Source organism: Equus asinus, chromosome 7 (assembly GCF_041296235.1).
Source record: "Equus asinus isolate D_3611 breed Donkey chromosome 7, EquAss-T2T_v2, whole genome shotgun sequence".
Taxonomy (NCBI): Eukaryota; Metazoa; Chordata; class Mammalia; order Perissodactyla; family Equidae; genus Equus; species Equus asinus.
The window spans coordinates 83,156,773-83,171,908 of record NC_091796.1 but is presented as its reverse complement, the minus strand read 5'-3'; the positions used below and the strand labels follow the sequence as shown (position 1 = coordinate 83,171,908).

Below are 15,136 nucleotides of genomic sequence, written 5' to 3'. Positions count from 1 at the left end.
ATGGAACTATCTTTTAACATAGGACCTTTTAAAATAGGTCAACATCAATTGCTAACATGAAGAGTTACGTAAAATGAAAGGCAGAGCCTACGCAACTGTGTGTAAAATACACCCCTCTGATGTCAGAAACACAGACAATGTGTCCCAAACAGTGAAGCAACTAAATGACTCAAATTTGTTCTACAAATTTAAGTTATTTAGATCATTACTTCAGTTTTGCATGATACCAGGAAGAGAAACGCAGAAACTGACAGTCATACTTCATACATTAGTAAGGTCAATCTTTCAAAAAGTCCTTATCACATTTTCTTAGATGATTTATTAATATATCTTAATCAACATATTAAATGGCTCTCTTAAGGTCAAAAAAAGAACCAAACTGAAAACATTCTGCAGTATTACCATGAAATATTGGAGGAAAATCCATTGGATATGTATGATTTTCCGCTTGACAGATAACCTCACATTAAGCAACTCCAATTTTTGCTTTAGACAATCATTTTAACCAGTTTACCATGTAATCTGGCACTAAAGTTGAAGAAAAATTTTAATGAAATCTTATAGAGAGGGCTCCTCAAAAACCTGAATTATATCCCTACCTCCCTCCATCCAGAAACTCTAATTATACAAGGAAAATAACTGCCTTTTAATTAATTTTTAAACTTCAATATTTATTATTACTACTATTATTGCCCAAAATATTCACAATCAGGTTCAACTTTGGATTGCAGTTAAATGTTCTCTTACAAAAGCAGAAATCTCAGCACCAACATTTCTCATTAATATAAAAGAATGGATTTTAATATAATAGATTTTAGAAGTATTTTATTACTAAATTTATCACATATTTCTGTTTACTCTAAAAACCTCAAATGGAACTGAAGGTTGATCCTTTAAAATACTCTTCTTTCACTCTGTCACAAGATATAACTAGTTAAAGTGAAAGCTAGCAAAATAGACTGAGGATGTAAAGTAGGCCAGAAATCTTGGTTTAAGCAGAGATTTGGGGAAATTTGTTCTTGTTACAGCAGAAAGATCTATGACCATTACCATGAGGTATCACATATAAAAACAGGAAAAAGGAAATACCCACCTAGCTTTGCCTCAGATGTGTCCATCTCCCATTTGCTTTTCGGAATGTAACCCTAAATCGTACACAGAGAGAAGCTCGAAGGGTTAGAAAGAGACACATACATGCATATCACTTTTGAATTGGAAAAGCATTAAAACTGGGAATGGATTCAGTTTCCACTCACTAGTTACAAATATATTCCTAGAGAAAACACAGTCTCATTATCTTTGAAGAAACTGAATTACCAAATTCACCAAACTTCACTGCCCAGATTTCAGAGGAGTCACTCCAGAATAGTGTAATGAAGGCGCTTTGAGGCAGCTACAGTTCAGGACACACAATCGTAGTCTGAACAACAGCTGTATAGCAAATATGGCAAGAATGTACGGTCGTTACTGTGATAATATTAATATCATTCAGGATAGCAGAAGACTTATAATATTAGATAGGTTATTTTCTAAATACAACTGCTATTCTCAAGTGATAGTAGCCATGAGGTCCAAAGAGTGTTCTTCAAGACTGTTACTTTATATTTCAGTATAATTTTAAATACTCAAAAGGAAGGAGAAAACTTGGTATCACTGAACACAATTATGAAGTTCAACTTCATTTTAAAATGACTCAATTCATTTACCAGTTAGATCTTACACAGGCTAATTTTACTGAATCAATCTCAGAGCATTTTTTTTCATCAGTCGGAAACTAGATGATTATTTCTGATGTCTTTTAAAATTACATTTTCCTATTATATGAAAAACCAGAAATTTCCACAGGCAATTTACATCTTATTGAATAAAATAACTGGGTGGTTTATTTCAAATAAAGTCCCATAAGATTTTCAAATTTCCCAACGTACCTATTTAACTATGTAGTAATCCTTTCAGTTTATTCACCTAGCAAGTGTGTGGTTTTTCCACATAATTTAGTATGATTCCCCTTTTTCGTTATTTGGACTCTGTTCTCTATTAGATTCTAACATACAGAACTTTAGTATTAGGACTTATTTTATAGGACAGATTCATCAAAGGTGTCAGCATCTTCTTTTAAGAATCAATGTATCTCTCTACTATTGGGAATGTTCAAGTTCATAGAACAGTCTGACACGCAGGTAAGTTGGAAAGTATGCTGAACATATCATGACAATAGCTTCTGTGTAAGAGTTTACTAGAGCATCATCATTCTTCCAGGAAACCTGTAGGTTTTATACATTTCTAGTCTTTAAGCCAGACTAATAATTCAATTTTAACTTATTATAGTATTTCAGTTTATAAATTATATCTTTTCCAGATACATTTTTAGAACAAACCAAGACAAAGCTATCTGAAGTGATGTGCTATAAGTACTGATGAAATGTGTACAAGTTATATACCAAAAATCATCTGAAAACCTTAAGCATCACTAGAATAATATATTCATAAATTCTGAGCCATATCTACTAGGTTCACTGAAGCACTAAAGAAGGCAAAATATCATACCAGTGGTCCCCAAAAAGGATTCTCTTAACCAAGTAAAGTTTGGATTTCATCCGGCTGGCTGTAGTAATCAGTACAGAGTAGAAAATGCAGTTTATTGAGAATTTCATTAAAATGGTCTAAATGACATGAGACTTGCTCTTAACCCTTTGGTTAAAATTTTCCAAGAATCTTTTACTCTTGGAATAGAACCCAACAGTAGAAGATCTGGATTCTGCATTTTTGAATGGGTTAAGAGAAGTTTTAAAACATAAAGATAAGCAAAACGAGTATATTAATTTCCCCCTGCTGGAACCACCCTGTTCTTCCTTAAAACTATATCATCTTCTCACTGCTTGAAATGTTAGGCTACTTGGAAATAAAAGAGATAGTCCAGCAGGGTAGAGGGCTAAGGCTTCCTTGCCATTTTTCCTGATGTAAAAATACAGTATTACAGTGTGTTTCAATTTTAGAAATAAGAGTAAATTCAATTAGAAGTTCCAAGTTTTGCCCTGAACCTAAGCAAGTCAGATGTTATGAACCATATCCTGAACTGAAATCTCCACAAAAGGAAGACGGAGCTTCAGAAAGCTAACATTATAGACTTTTCACATGATCATTTTCTAGTACACACGCTGTAAGGAGCTAAAGAGGTCATTAGCCATATTCCAGAACAGCGTGGACCTTTATGTGAATTTCCTGCCTACATTTTAGATCATATATGTCAAAATACAACCTAATTAAGAAAAATACTTCATTTAAAGAAAAAAAACATACTGAGACTCAAATGTCATTAACTTTAAAGCTTATTTTTTAATCCACATATGAAATCTAAGAATGTAGAGGTTGACACCATCTCTATATGAACACACAGTTTCTATCCAGAGTCCTCTATATCACACACGGGTTTGATGAGACCACTCCTTAGAGAGCCTGTATTCTCTAGGGGGTAAGAATCAGAGTTCTCGCTTTGTACATTTTCAGAAGAATATGAGAAGCAGCTTTAGCAAGGGCTAAAATATTAAATAAACCAAATAATATTTTGAATTAAAAAAGCAACACTATTATTCCAAGGCATTGCTATTTTCTGTACCTCATTAGCAAACACTGAAAAGTAACATAACTCTATAGGTCACATATTCTTGAATGACAGGGTAAGACAAACATCTCTACAGAGGTGTGATCAAAAGCATTTACAGTAGGTACACGGGAACTTTGAACTCATACTACATAAGCCTCTAATCAGCCTAAGCAAAATGCATTGCCTACACAGTCAAATCATTTTCCCCATCACTTAATAGGATAAAATGCAGAAGAACAAATCCAGCAGTCAGTGGAAACTCTCTGCAAAACATTCAATAAGTTCCTTTCCTTCAGTTGACAGAAACTCAATTTTGAGATCTTGTAGCAAAGAAGAGACAATTATGCATATGTTGGGTAGGCTGTACCACATTATCTGCTGGAATTTAAGAAGGCCCTTTCATATCTAATTGATTTTCTTAAAAAGTATACTCTCCTAATGCTACCCACAAATAGATAAGTGAATACAAGTGTACGTTTCTTAGCATTCTTAAAATTTTCTTGTAATAACACAGTAGAAGGCTCTTTTGGTCAGGGGAAAAATAAAAAGTATCCAAAGTCTCCTTGAAGATGATCATGGAAACTTTTACCATTAAGGTGCATATCAACAGTAGTAATCTGACCACAGATCTGAATTTAAACCCTTAAGAATTTTAATAAAGAGACACTTTGTTCAAAGTGGTTGGTCTGTCTCCTACCAGTTCGCTTTCCTCTTCCTCTGCATCTTTCTTTTCTTCCTTCTGTTCTTCGATATTTGCATCAAAATCTTCCATCTCTACCTACACCACCCCAATAATCATCAAAAAAAAAAGAGAAAAAAAAGATTGAGCTAACATTTAGGAAAATGTTGAGTCCCTCACTGAAATTTGAAATGAGTATAGTTGCCCAGAACAAGTTATCACAGATTCACTGTTACATACAAAGTAATTTTTAACACCCTAAACTTTGAAATAGAACTGATAAAAGACAGAATGCCTTTCCTTTTCCTGGGATATCCATCTTCATAATTCCATATCAAGTTGAGTATAATGATCTGTTCTAAGTTGATGGTTTTCTGTTTTGAATGCCTATGGATTACTAGGATTTCTTTTTAAAACTTTAGCAAGTATTTTTCCAACCAAATAAAACATGCACATGATTCAAATTTCAAAATGTAGGAAAGGGTATAATGAAAAGATGATAGTAGCTCGACCCAGAATGGTAGCAATGCAAACAGAGAGTAGATGGATTAGATAAGTATTTTTAAGTTAAAATTAACAAAACGTGAAGACTGACTACATAGCGGAGGGATAGGGTCGAATGTTGGTTTAATGGAGAGTAAAGAATCAAGGATAATGGAAAGTAAAAAGTTAAGGTTTCAGCAACCAAGTGACTGGTGGATCTAAGAACTAAAATAGAGAATACTAGAAGAGGAACAGGTCTGGATGAATTACATATTGGATAGGTTGAGTTTGAGGTGTACTAAGGTAAAGATGTGTTTTGGTGAAGAATTTGGAAAATAATAGTGGAATTATAAAAATCACTCATAATCCTTCCACTTACATATATTTACTGTTAAGATATTGATAAAATTCATAACAGTCTTTACAATTTAATATTAAGGGCATGTAAGTGCAAATCCAAGCCACTACCAGAAAGATTAAGATTACCTATATAGAATGTGCAGAATGAAAATAGAGCCTAGGATAGATAGAGCCTTAAAGAACCCCAACGTTTAAGAACTGGATAGCAAGAGAAGCCAGCAAAGGGGTCTGAAGAGCAATAGTCAGAGAGGCCTGAGGAAAACTAGGAGAAGATGAACTCACAGAAGCCAACAGAAAAATGTTTCCAAGAAGGTGGACAAGGTCAACTATGTCACATGTGGTTGCAAAATTAAGCAACAGGAGAAGAGAACTGTCCAATTCTCTTCCAAAGAGTTCATAGAAATCTTCGGTGAGAGAGTCACTGGAGAATGGTTGGGGCAGAAGCCAGAAGGAAAGGGGAGTGGTATGGGAGGCAAAAACACATAAAAATATAATGACAACATTGAGTATAGATAACTCTCATTCATAGGAGGTCAAATGAAACAGAAGTACACAACAGATTAAAAGAGAAAAATCTCTCCTTTTCCATGATGAAGATTTACTTTCACCAAATTAATAAGTGATGTAGGGAAGAATTATCAATGAGCAAAAATTTGTTGGGAAAAGGATATTAACAGTTTCAGATTATCTCCCTACAGATTACTTAATTACAAAGGAAAAAAGTAGAAAAATTTAATGGCTACCCCCTGAACCAAGTGATCAACATTTAAACCACCAATAATGAAATGAAATGACATGATATAGCTCCTGGGGACACATCACTTATGTAGCATTCCTGCTAATGTTTAACCTAAACCTAATCATGTGGAAACAACTGGAAAAACTCAAATTGAGGGTCATTCTACAAAACAACTGGAGTATACTCTTCAAAAATTCTTTATCTTTCATGACAAAAACATGGCTGAGAAACTATTTTTTTATATTAAAACGATTGGATCCTGGATTTTTAAAAAAATATATACACATTTTTTTTTGGTGAGGAAGATTGACCCTGAGCTAACATCTGTTGCCATTCTTCGTCTTTTTTTTTAATCTCCCCAAAGACCCAGTACATAGCTGTACATCCTAGTTGCAAGTCATTCCAGTTCTTCTACGTGGGATGCTGCCAAAGCTTGACTTGGTGAGCGGTGCGTAGGTCCACGCCCAGGATCTGAACCTGCGAACCCAGGGTCACCGAAGTAAAGTGTGCAAACTTAACCACTTGGCCATGGGGCTGACCCCTGGATTTTTTTTTAATTGCTATAAAGCACATTATGGGAAAAACTGGCGAAATCTGAATATGGATTATATATGAGACTAATTCAGGAAATTTATATTACTTAATACAGTATTTTATCAATATTAAATTTCCTGAACTTGATAATTGAGACTTCTGGTTTTATAAGAGAATGCCCTTGTTCTTGGGAGATACCTACTGAAACATTTAGGGTGAAGGGTTATGAGTTCTGCAACTAAACTCTCAAATCATTCCACAATAATATTGATAACAGTAGTAGTAATAATAATAATACATATATACCTATATAGAGAAAAATGTAGCAAAATATTAACAATTGGAGAATCTCAGTGAAAGTTGCACAGATGTTCTTAAACTATTCATGCTACTTTTCTGTAGTTTAAAATTTTTCCAAAGTAAAAAAGGTGAAAAACAGTTCATTTCTGCACTACTTTTGAGCCAAAGGACACTCACCTCTTCAATAGCAGCATCTTGCAGCAATGAACGAATATCCAGACGCATCATATGACGAGGTGCAGTTTCCCAGTGATCGGCCATCTATTGAGAGATTCAGAAGGTCAAGCTATGCCTGTAAACTACTCAAAGAAAGACCAAATGAGCATCCAAGACAAATTTAACTAATACTGTGTCTAGCAAGCTAGTTCTAGGAAGAGCAAGGCCAACTGTTTCACTTAGATACAAAGGATAAGAAAGATTTCCTAAGGCAGGTAGAAAGGAAACTCTGAAAGTAGAGGGGATAAACAAGAACTTCAGAAAACAGTTATGATACAGACAAAATGAGGTTTAGAATATACCACCTTCTATGTTTCCAAAAATCACCTTATTTATTTCTTTAAGCTTCCTTCCATGAATATTTCTCTTGCCACAAGTCTGGTTATCTGCAGTCATTTCGGCCAAATATACCTAAGAAAGAATAAATAATGATTAGGCAAACAAATGCAGCCCTTACGTGGTAACACAAAGTACTCTAAAGTTCTTTTAAGTCTATACCTCAAATCCCTTGGTTTTTGCTGCACTCCAAAACTGGTCAAAATGTCTAACTCTGTCGTTGATGGCATCCAGGATGATGAAGGGGAAAAAGCCATCATCCAGAGTCTTTTTGAAAGTTTTGAACATGCTGGTGCGGTAAGTCTCCTCCATCTCAGCTTCATATTCATATTCCATTACCTAAGATCCCCCGAAAGAGATAGGGAGTTAGCAAAAGCAAAGAATCATCCTAAACTTCTTCCCCGGCTAGTGTCTGGATAGAGAGGACTTTGTAGTCTTTCCTTCACACCTGAGTACTACAGTTTGTGTTCAAAAAAGAGGGAGGTCTTTCTTTTTCTTCAAAAAAGCCACATTTTTCTCTGAATATGTTTTCCTTTCAATACTATTAATGAATCAGGATGTACTCTGGGAGGAATATACCATACCTTCTTTTTCACTTTTTTCCCAGAATCTGGATCTTTTTCTTCTTTTTCCACTTCAGTGATGAAGTAATCATCCAGGCTTAGAACTCTGGGTGCAGGTCCTCCAAATTCTACCTCCTTATCCTAAGAATCACACAGTCAAGAAAGTTCAAGAGAATTTATGGAATAAATTAATGAATGCTCACACCAAAGTTCCTTCTCGTGACTAAATAATATGCAATCTTCTGAGGGTTTCAAGTCAAGCAGAGGCAAAAATATTTGTCTAAGCAGATCAAAATTTATACAGGACAGCATCTACCACATGGGCCAACTAGAATGGACCAAATGGGAAATATCTGTATCGATATGACACTGCTTGCTAAGAAGACAAGTGTCTAACAAAAGCAACTGATCCTTTGGCTTTCCCATACTCACTCGAATAAGTTTTGCAACATGTGTCTTTCCACTGCCAGGCAATCCTCTCATTATAACCACAATCTGAAACACAATGAAAAAAAATCACTCAGAGAGGATTTTTTTACAATGAGATCTTATAGTTAAAAATGACCTATAAATCTCCAGGACAGACCATATGATAGGCCATGAAACAAACCCTAAATATGAAAGGATAGAAATAATATAAAGTATGTCTCTGACCACAATGAATTAAAATTAGAAATTAATACTAAGAAAAATTTTGGAAACTTACAACAATGTGGAAATTAAACACCATACTTCTAAATAACCAATGGGTCAAAGAAGAAATCAAAAGAAAAATCAGAAAATACTTTGAGATAAATAAAAATAAAGGTGCAACATATCAAAACTTATGGGATGGAGATAAAGGAGTGCTTATAAGGACATTTATCAGTATAAATGCCCATATTAAGAAAGAAGGAAGATCTCAAATCAAGAACCTAACCTTTCACTTTAAGACATCGGAAAAGGAAGAAGAAACTAAACCTAAAACAAGCAGAAGGAAGGAAATAATAAATATTAGAGAATAAGTTAATAAAATAGAGAACAGAAAAACAATAAGGAAAAATCAATGGAACCAAAAGCTGGTCTTTGAAAAGATCAACAAAATTGACAAAATTTTGACTAGACTAAGAAAAAAAGAGAGAAGACTTAAATTACTAGAATCAGAAATGAGAGGACATGACTGCTAACTCTACAAAAATAAAAAACAGTTATAAAGGAATAGTATGAACAATTGTATACCAACAAATTAGATAACTTAGATGAAATGGACGAATCCCTAGAAGGACACAGTCTAATGAAACTAACTCCAGAAGAAACAATGGGAACACACCTATGACAAGTGAAGAGACTGAATAAATTAGTGATCAAAAAACTACCCGCAAAGAAAAGTCCAGGCCCAGAAGGCTTCATCAGTCAATTCTAACAAACATGTAAAGAAGAATTAATACCAATTCTTCACACACTCTTCCAAAAAACAGAAGAGGAAGGAACAATTCCCAACTCACTGTTAGGAGGCCAGCATTTCAAATTAAGCAGACATCTTGATACCAAAACCAGAAAAAGACATCACAAGAAAACTTCAGATATCTCTTATGAATATGGATGCAAAAATCCTCAACAAAATACTAGGAAAGTGAATCCGCGACATATAAAAAGAATTATTCACCATGACCAAGTGGGATTTATCCCAGGGATGCAAATTAACATCTGAAAATCAATTAATGTAATACACCATATCAACAAAATAAAGAACAAAAATCACATACAACAGAATAAAGTCACACACAATATGATAAAAAACAAAAATGTCAACTGATGCAGAAAAAGCATTCAAAAAAATCCAACATCCTTTCATGATAAAAATATTCAACAACTAGGAATGGAAGGGAACCTCCTCAACCTGATAAAGGGCATCTATTGAAAACCCACAGCTAACATCAATAGTAAAAGATTGAAAGTTTTCTCTCTATGATCAGGAATAAAACAAGAAGTCTGTTCTCACCACATCTATTCAATACTGTACTGAAGGTTCTAGCAATGGCAACTAGGCAAGAAAAATAAATAAAAAGCAACTAGATTGGAAAGGAAGAAGTAAAACCATCTCTATCTGCAGATGACATGATCTTGTATATAGAAAGATTCCAAGGAATCCACTAAAAAATCTATTAGAACTAATAAATGAGCTCAGCAATATTGCAGGATATAAGATGAGTATGCAAAAATCAATTGTATTTCTATATAATTGACCAATCCAAATATGGAATTAAGCCAACTATATCAATAATAACATTAAACATAAATGGATTAAATAATCCAATTAAAAGGCAGAAATTGTCAGACTACATAAAAAAACATGATCCAACTATACGTTGTCTATAGGAGATATACTTTAGATTCAAAGTCAAAAATAGACTGAAAGAGAAAGGATGGAAAAAAATACATCATGCAAACAGCAACCACAGAAAAGCTGGAGTAGCTGTACTTAGAACAGATGAAACTGACTTTAAAACAATGACTTATATACATATATGGAGTCAAAATATCTGATGGAAATCTCCAGTACTGGCTTATTGAAATAGAATCTAATTATTCTGCAATATAAGATAAATTTAAGAACATATACATTTGTAGGTCACTAGGGAAATAAGCCTAAACTAATCAAATCTCCTAATTCTCCCCTTTTGTTCCACATACCATAAAACCAAATCCACTTTTCCCCTCTTCAAAATGCAATTAATTGAGCTCTTATGAATTATTTTCTCAAGTTTTCAACATCTTTTTTGTGAAGTAATTAAGCTCTAACTTCTCAGATTCTATAGGGTAGGCAGTTTATGAGATTATATGATGATTTGGAAATGGTTAAGATGCCTTGAATCTAATATTATTACTGTGTCACAGAAAAGTAGAGAAATTCTGTTCAGGATATTAAAGAGATCTCTTATTAGCTTCTGATTTGCAAGAAAACAAGTCAACTACATAGGACTCACTCTCTCAGGTCTGCTCTCTCGGCCAGGTGGTTTCAAAATATCATCCACATTCTTAGATTCGGGCTTCTTCTCAACTCGTGGAGCTGGAGGTGGCTGGTGGCTTAGAGAAGGAGCCGGGAGGGGCATTCGCTCCTCTGGGTAAGTTCTTCGTTCTCCTAGAATGCCAGCAGTTGAACAAAATGACTATTTATATAATAATTATTTTAAATTTTAACTCTGTCCACTCATCCTAAGGTAATAATATTTCATGATGATTCAGGGGCCACTTTTAACCTTAATTAGAGAAAGTTTAAGGTAATGTAAATCTATCAAAATGAAGAAAATGAAAAAATATAGATATGATTTCAAGCAAATAGAATGTTCTGAAAAACAGTGAATTCATCCTTGTTTGTATTAAATTTAGGAAAAAGGTTAAGCAACAGGACATGGAAGAATATATACTTTGCTAGATAGTCCCAAGTATCATTTATAGTCCATCCAAGGCTCTGCTTTATAGTTTTAAGTACGAGAGTGACCAGCTTAGGAAAGCCTGTCCTTATAAATAGGTATGAGTTTCTGGTTTAAGTGTAATTTATAGCAGAAAAAAACTAAAAGCAACCCAAATGTCCAACAATAAGGGCCCTATATTTTATACACTCTATGGAATATCATAGAGCCATTAATAGATTTACATATAAAAAATGTATATGGTACAATATCAGTGGGAAAAAGCACGATAAAGAAAGTGTATTTATACTTAGATTACAACTTCATTAATATGTATGTGAAGAGAGAACGAGAGGAAATATACAAAATTATAATAGTTGTGGTATGGTAGATGGTGAGATTATAAGTGATTTTATTTCTGTTTTCCAAAATTTCATTAATAATATTAAAAAGCAATTTGTTTTATTTCATTAATTACACTATTTTTGATGAGAATGCTGCCATCTCTGAGAAATTTGCAAGTACATTTTATTCTGAAAGTTTAAATCCACAGCTACAATGGAAAGCATCTCCCACTGTTTACATTCTCAACATTCTTATAGTTAGTAAGGCATTGCTCTACCTCCAAACATGGATGGTCCTTCGTAGGGTGGTCGGTCAGACTTCCGGTCATAGGATGGCCTATCAAATCCCCCTCTTCTGGATGAGGAATGGTCTTTTTTGTCTCGATATGACTGAGTCCTAGAAGGTGTAACAGAAAGTACTTGGGTAAATAAAAAACATTTGGAGGTTTCTGTCTCAACATGCAACACCGTTATCTGCCCAGTTTTCTCTATGGGTAGTTAACTCCACATAGTCAATATTTATATTTTTATTTTGCTTTTCCAGTTAGATCTGTCTTGCATAGACACATCTAAAGAGCTCACGAATTGGAAAAATGGTTTGCCTACAGGTTAAGTAATGCCTACACCTTTACTGACGATATTTTTTCCTTTCCTTGCTAGCTATCTCCATCTCTCATTTAATTCTCTGGAATTCAAGCTGGCAAACTTGAGCATCTAGTTTCCTGAAAAGTGGTCCAGAACTGCTCTTCCCTCTTCAAATTATACACACACATGCATGAGAAGAATACCTTATTTACTAAATTTCCTTTAGAAACCCTGACTTTTGCTGAACTTAAGTATATTGTAATTTGCACACCTGGCAAAGATATTTTTCATAGCATACCTATCATCCCGAGGTCGGCGTTCTCTGTCAAATCGATCCCGGTCATAGTCAATAACACCACGATCCCGGTCTCGGTCTCTATGTGTCTCCCGATCCCTTTTGAAATCTCGATGATCTGCCATGACATTACTTTGACGATCAAAATAAGGCTCACGGTCTCTGTCTCTATCATAACGATCACGCTGGCCTGCATGCTCTATAAAAACAATTAGTACAGGATAAGAACTATATCCCTTTTTCTGAAATAAAAGCAGAAAAGTTCAAATCTAACTTTAGAATTAGTATAAATTGTTACCCTAAATTTAACTTATAGCTATATTAAAGGGAAGCCCACACAATCTCACCAAAAGGAAAATCATGTAATAATTAGGCCCTAAAAGGTTTAAAAATACTGATCTCTCTAGGACTCCTACCTGTCTCAAAAGTTGATCTTTCAGGTGGTGGATCTGGGCGCAGAGTTATTCTTTCTCCATAGGGTATCTGTTCAACTTTATTAGTGGATAGATCTGGTAAACAAAATCAGGGATAGAAACATTGTAAGAGCGAAGCTTAAGGAAGCCAAAACTGAAGCTAACAATTCCTTTAGAATCCCCAATACAAGCTTACCACCATTACTCACCTCGGCCATGGCCATAATCAACAGTCTGCTGCACTGGTGGTGGTTTGGACATTGGTGGCATACCCATAGGCAATGGGCCAGGAGGGGGAATGGAAGGGTGAATAGGTGGAGGTGGTAACACGGGAGCAGATGGAATTGTTGCAGTTTCTGATTTAAATTCCGAATTCAGTCCTTGTTCATCATTTGTATCCCAGAGGCCATAGAAGGAATCTTCATCCCAGCGTTCCTGTTCCACAGCTGAAGTTTGTGGCTTTATCACTGGAGGAGGAGGTGGAGGTGGAGGAGGAGGGGGTGGGGGTGGCGGTATTGGGATGGGCGGCCTGGTCACAGGAACAGATGATCTTGCTGGTGGAGCAGAGGGTCTTACAATTGAACCTGGAGGTTTACCCATAGGAGGGGGTGGTCTATAGCACCCTGGAGGCTGGAGAACAGAGTAAAGGCTTAGTGGACAAGCATACGACCATGTTTTCACATATCAGTAGAAATTAAAATCTGGTTCTCAATCCATAAAAGAAAAATTTGATAAACTGGACTCACTCAAAATTCAAAACTTTTTTGTGCTTTAAAATACACCATTAGGGAGAAAATATATGCAAATCACGTATCTGATAAAGGACTTGTATTCAGAATATAAAAACTCTTGTAACTTAATAAGACAAACAATCCAAAGCAAAGTATGAGCAAAAAGTTTAAATAGATATTTCTCCAAAGAAGATATATGAATGGTCAATAGCACATGAAAAGATGCTCAACGTCATTAGGCATTACGAAACTGCAAATTAAAAAACCACAATGAGATACCATTTCATACCCAGTAGACTGGCTATAATTAACAAAACAGACAATAAGAAATGACGGCAAGAATGTAGAGAAACAAGAACCCTCTTAGATTGTTAGTGGGAATGTAAAATGGTGCAGCCACTTTGGAAAATGGTTTACCAGTTTCTCAAAAAGTTAAACATAAATTTACCATACAATTCAGCAATTTTATTCCTAGGTATCTATCCAAGAAAAACATGTCCACCCAAAGATTTGTACATAAATACTCATAGCAGCATTATTCAATAACCCAAATGTCCACCAAATGTTGAACAGAACACAGAATATCCATACACCAGACTATTACTTGGCAATAAAAAGAAATGAAGTACTGATTCATACTACAACATGGATGAACCTTGAAAATATTATGCTAAGTGAAAGAAGCTAGACACAAAAAGACCACATATTACGTGATTCCATTTAAATAAAATGGGCAAATCTATAGAGACAGAAAGTAGATTAGTTGTTATCTGGCACTTGGGGTAGGAATGAGGATTACCTGTAAATTGGCACAAAGGATCTTACTGGGGTGATAAAAATGTTCTAAAACTGGATTATGATGATGGTTGCACAACTTAGAAAATTTACTAAAAATCATTGAATTATACACTTAAAATGGGCAAATTATATGGTATGTAAATTATACCTCAATTAGGTCATTAAAAAAAGGAAAAAAATTTGCCCTCAACACCATCATCCCTCCCTCAATGTACCACCCTTTCTTTCTTCTCCTTCCAGAAAAATTAGGGTGTTAGCCACTTAGATACAATGTCCCAGGCCCACCCCAAACCTATTCAATTTCTGTAGGTGAGGTCCTGGCATTAGTTTAAAAACAAAACAAAACAAAAACCTCTATGAATGATTCAGATGTTTACCACTTGGTTAAGAACCTCTGCTATAAACTATCTTCCCACTCTGGAGACCTAGCTCATCCACAAAAAGTGAATTTCCAGTGAAAGAAACAAAACTCTAGCTAGCCTCCTCATTTCTACTCAGCTATCTGGCTGACAATAGTAGTTTGTGGCAGGGCTGCTACCAATACACATCAGCACTGGGAAACAACAAAACAAAGAAACAGAATGGGATATTTAGTAATCTCTTCATGAAGCACCACTGCAGTGTGCAATGTTTATATTCATTTTCCCAAAGCAGTCATCAAATGTCAACAGAAATGCATATGAAGGAGACAGTAGAACCTCTTGGCAGATAGCTCCTATCTATCCAATACTGAAACCCAATTGTCAAATAAATTTTATTTTAAT

General features: G+C 34.9%; 1 protein-coding gene across 2 annotated transcripts in view; it reads right to left on the bottom strand.

The window, feature by feature from the left end:
- The window catches only part of YLPM1 (YLP motif containing 1), a 62,714-nt gene that overhangs the window by 11,029 nt on the left and 36,549 nt on the right, over positions 1-15,136 (bottom strand). The window contains exons 7-18 of one of the 2 annotated variants that reach the window (XM_014835690.3): positions 13,053-13,473; positions 12,847-12,939; positions 12,434-12,629; positions 11,829-11,947; positions 10,781-10,935; positions 8,247-8,309; positions 7,836-7,955; positions 7,414-7,590; positions 7,243-7,326; positions 6,877-6,960; positions 4,302-4,382; positions 1,094-1,145 (exon numbers count right to left, since the gene is read on the bottom strand). In XM_014835690.3, coding sequence (XP_014691176.1) covers positions 1,094-1,145; positions 4,302-4,382; positions 6,877-6,960; positions 7,243-7,326; positions 7,414-7,590; positions 7,836-7,955; positions 8,247-8,309; positions 10,781-10,935; positions 11,829-11,947; positions 12,434-12,629; positions 12,847-12,939; positions 13,053-13,473 — 1,645 coding nt within the window. The remainder of the gene's footprint in view (positions 1-1,093; positions 1,146-4,301; positions 4,383-6,876; positions 6,961-7,242; positions 7,327-7,413; positions 7,591-7,835; positions 7,956-8,246; positions 8,310-10,780; positions 10,936-11,828; positions 11,948-12,433; positions 12,630-12,846; positions 12,940-13,052; positions 13,474-15,136) is intronic. The other variant, XR_011504678.1, reaches the window with a different exon arrangement.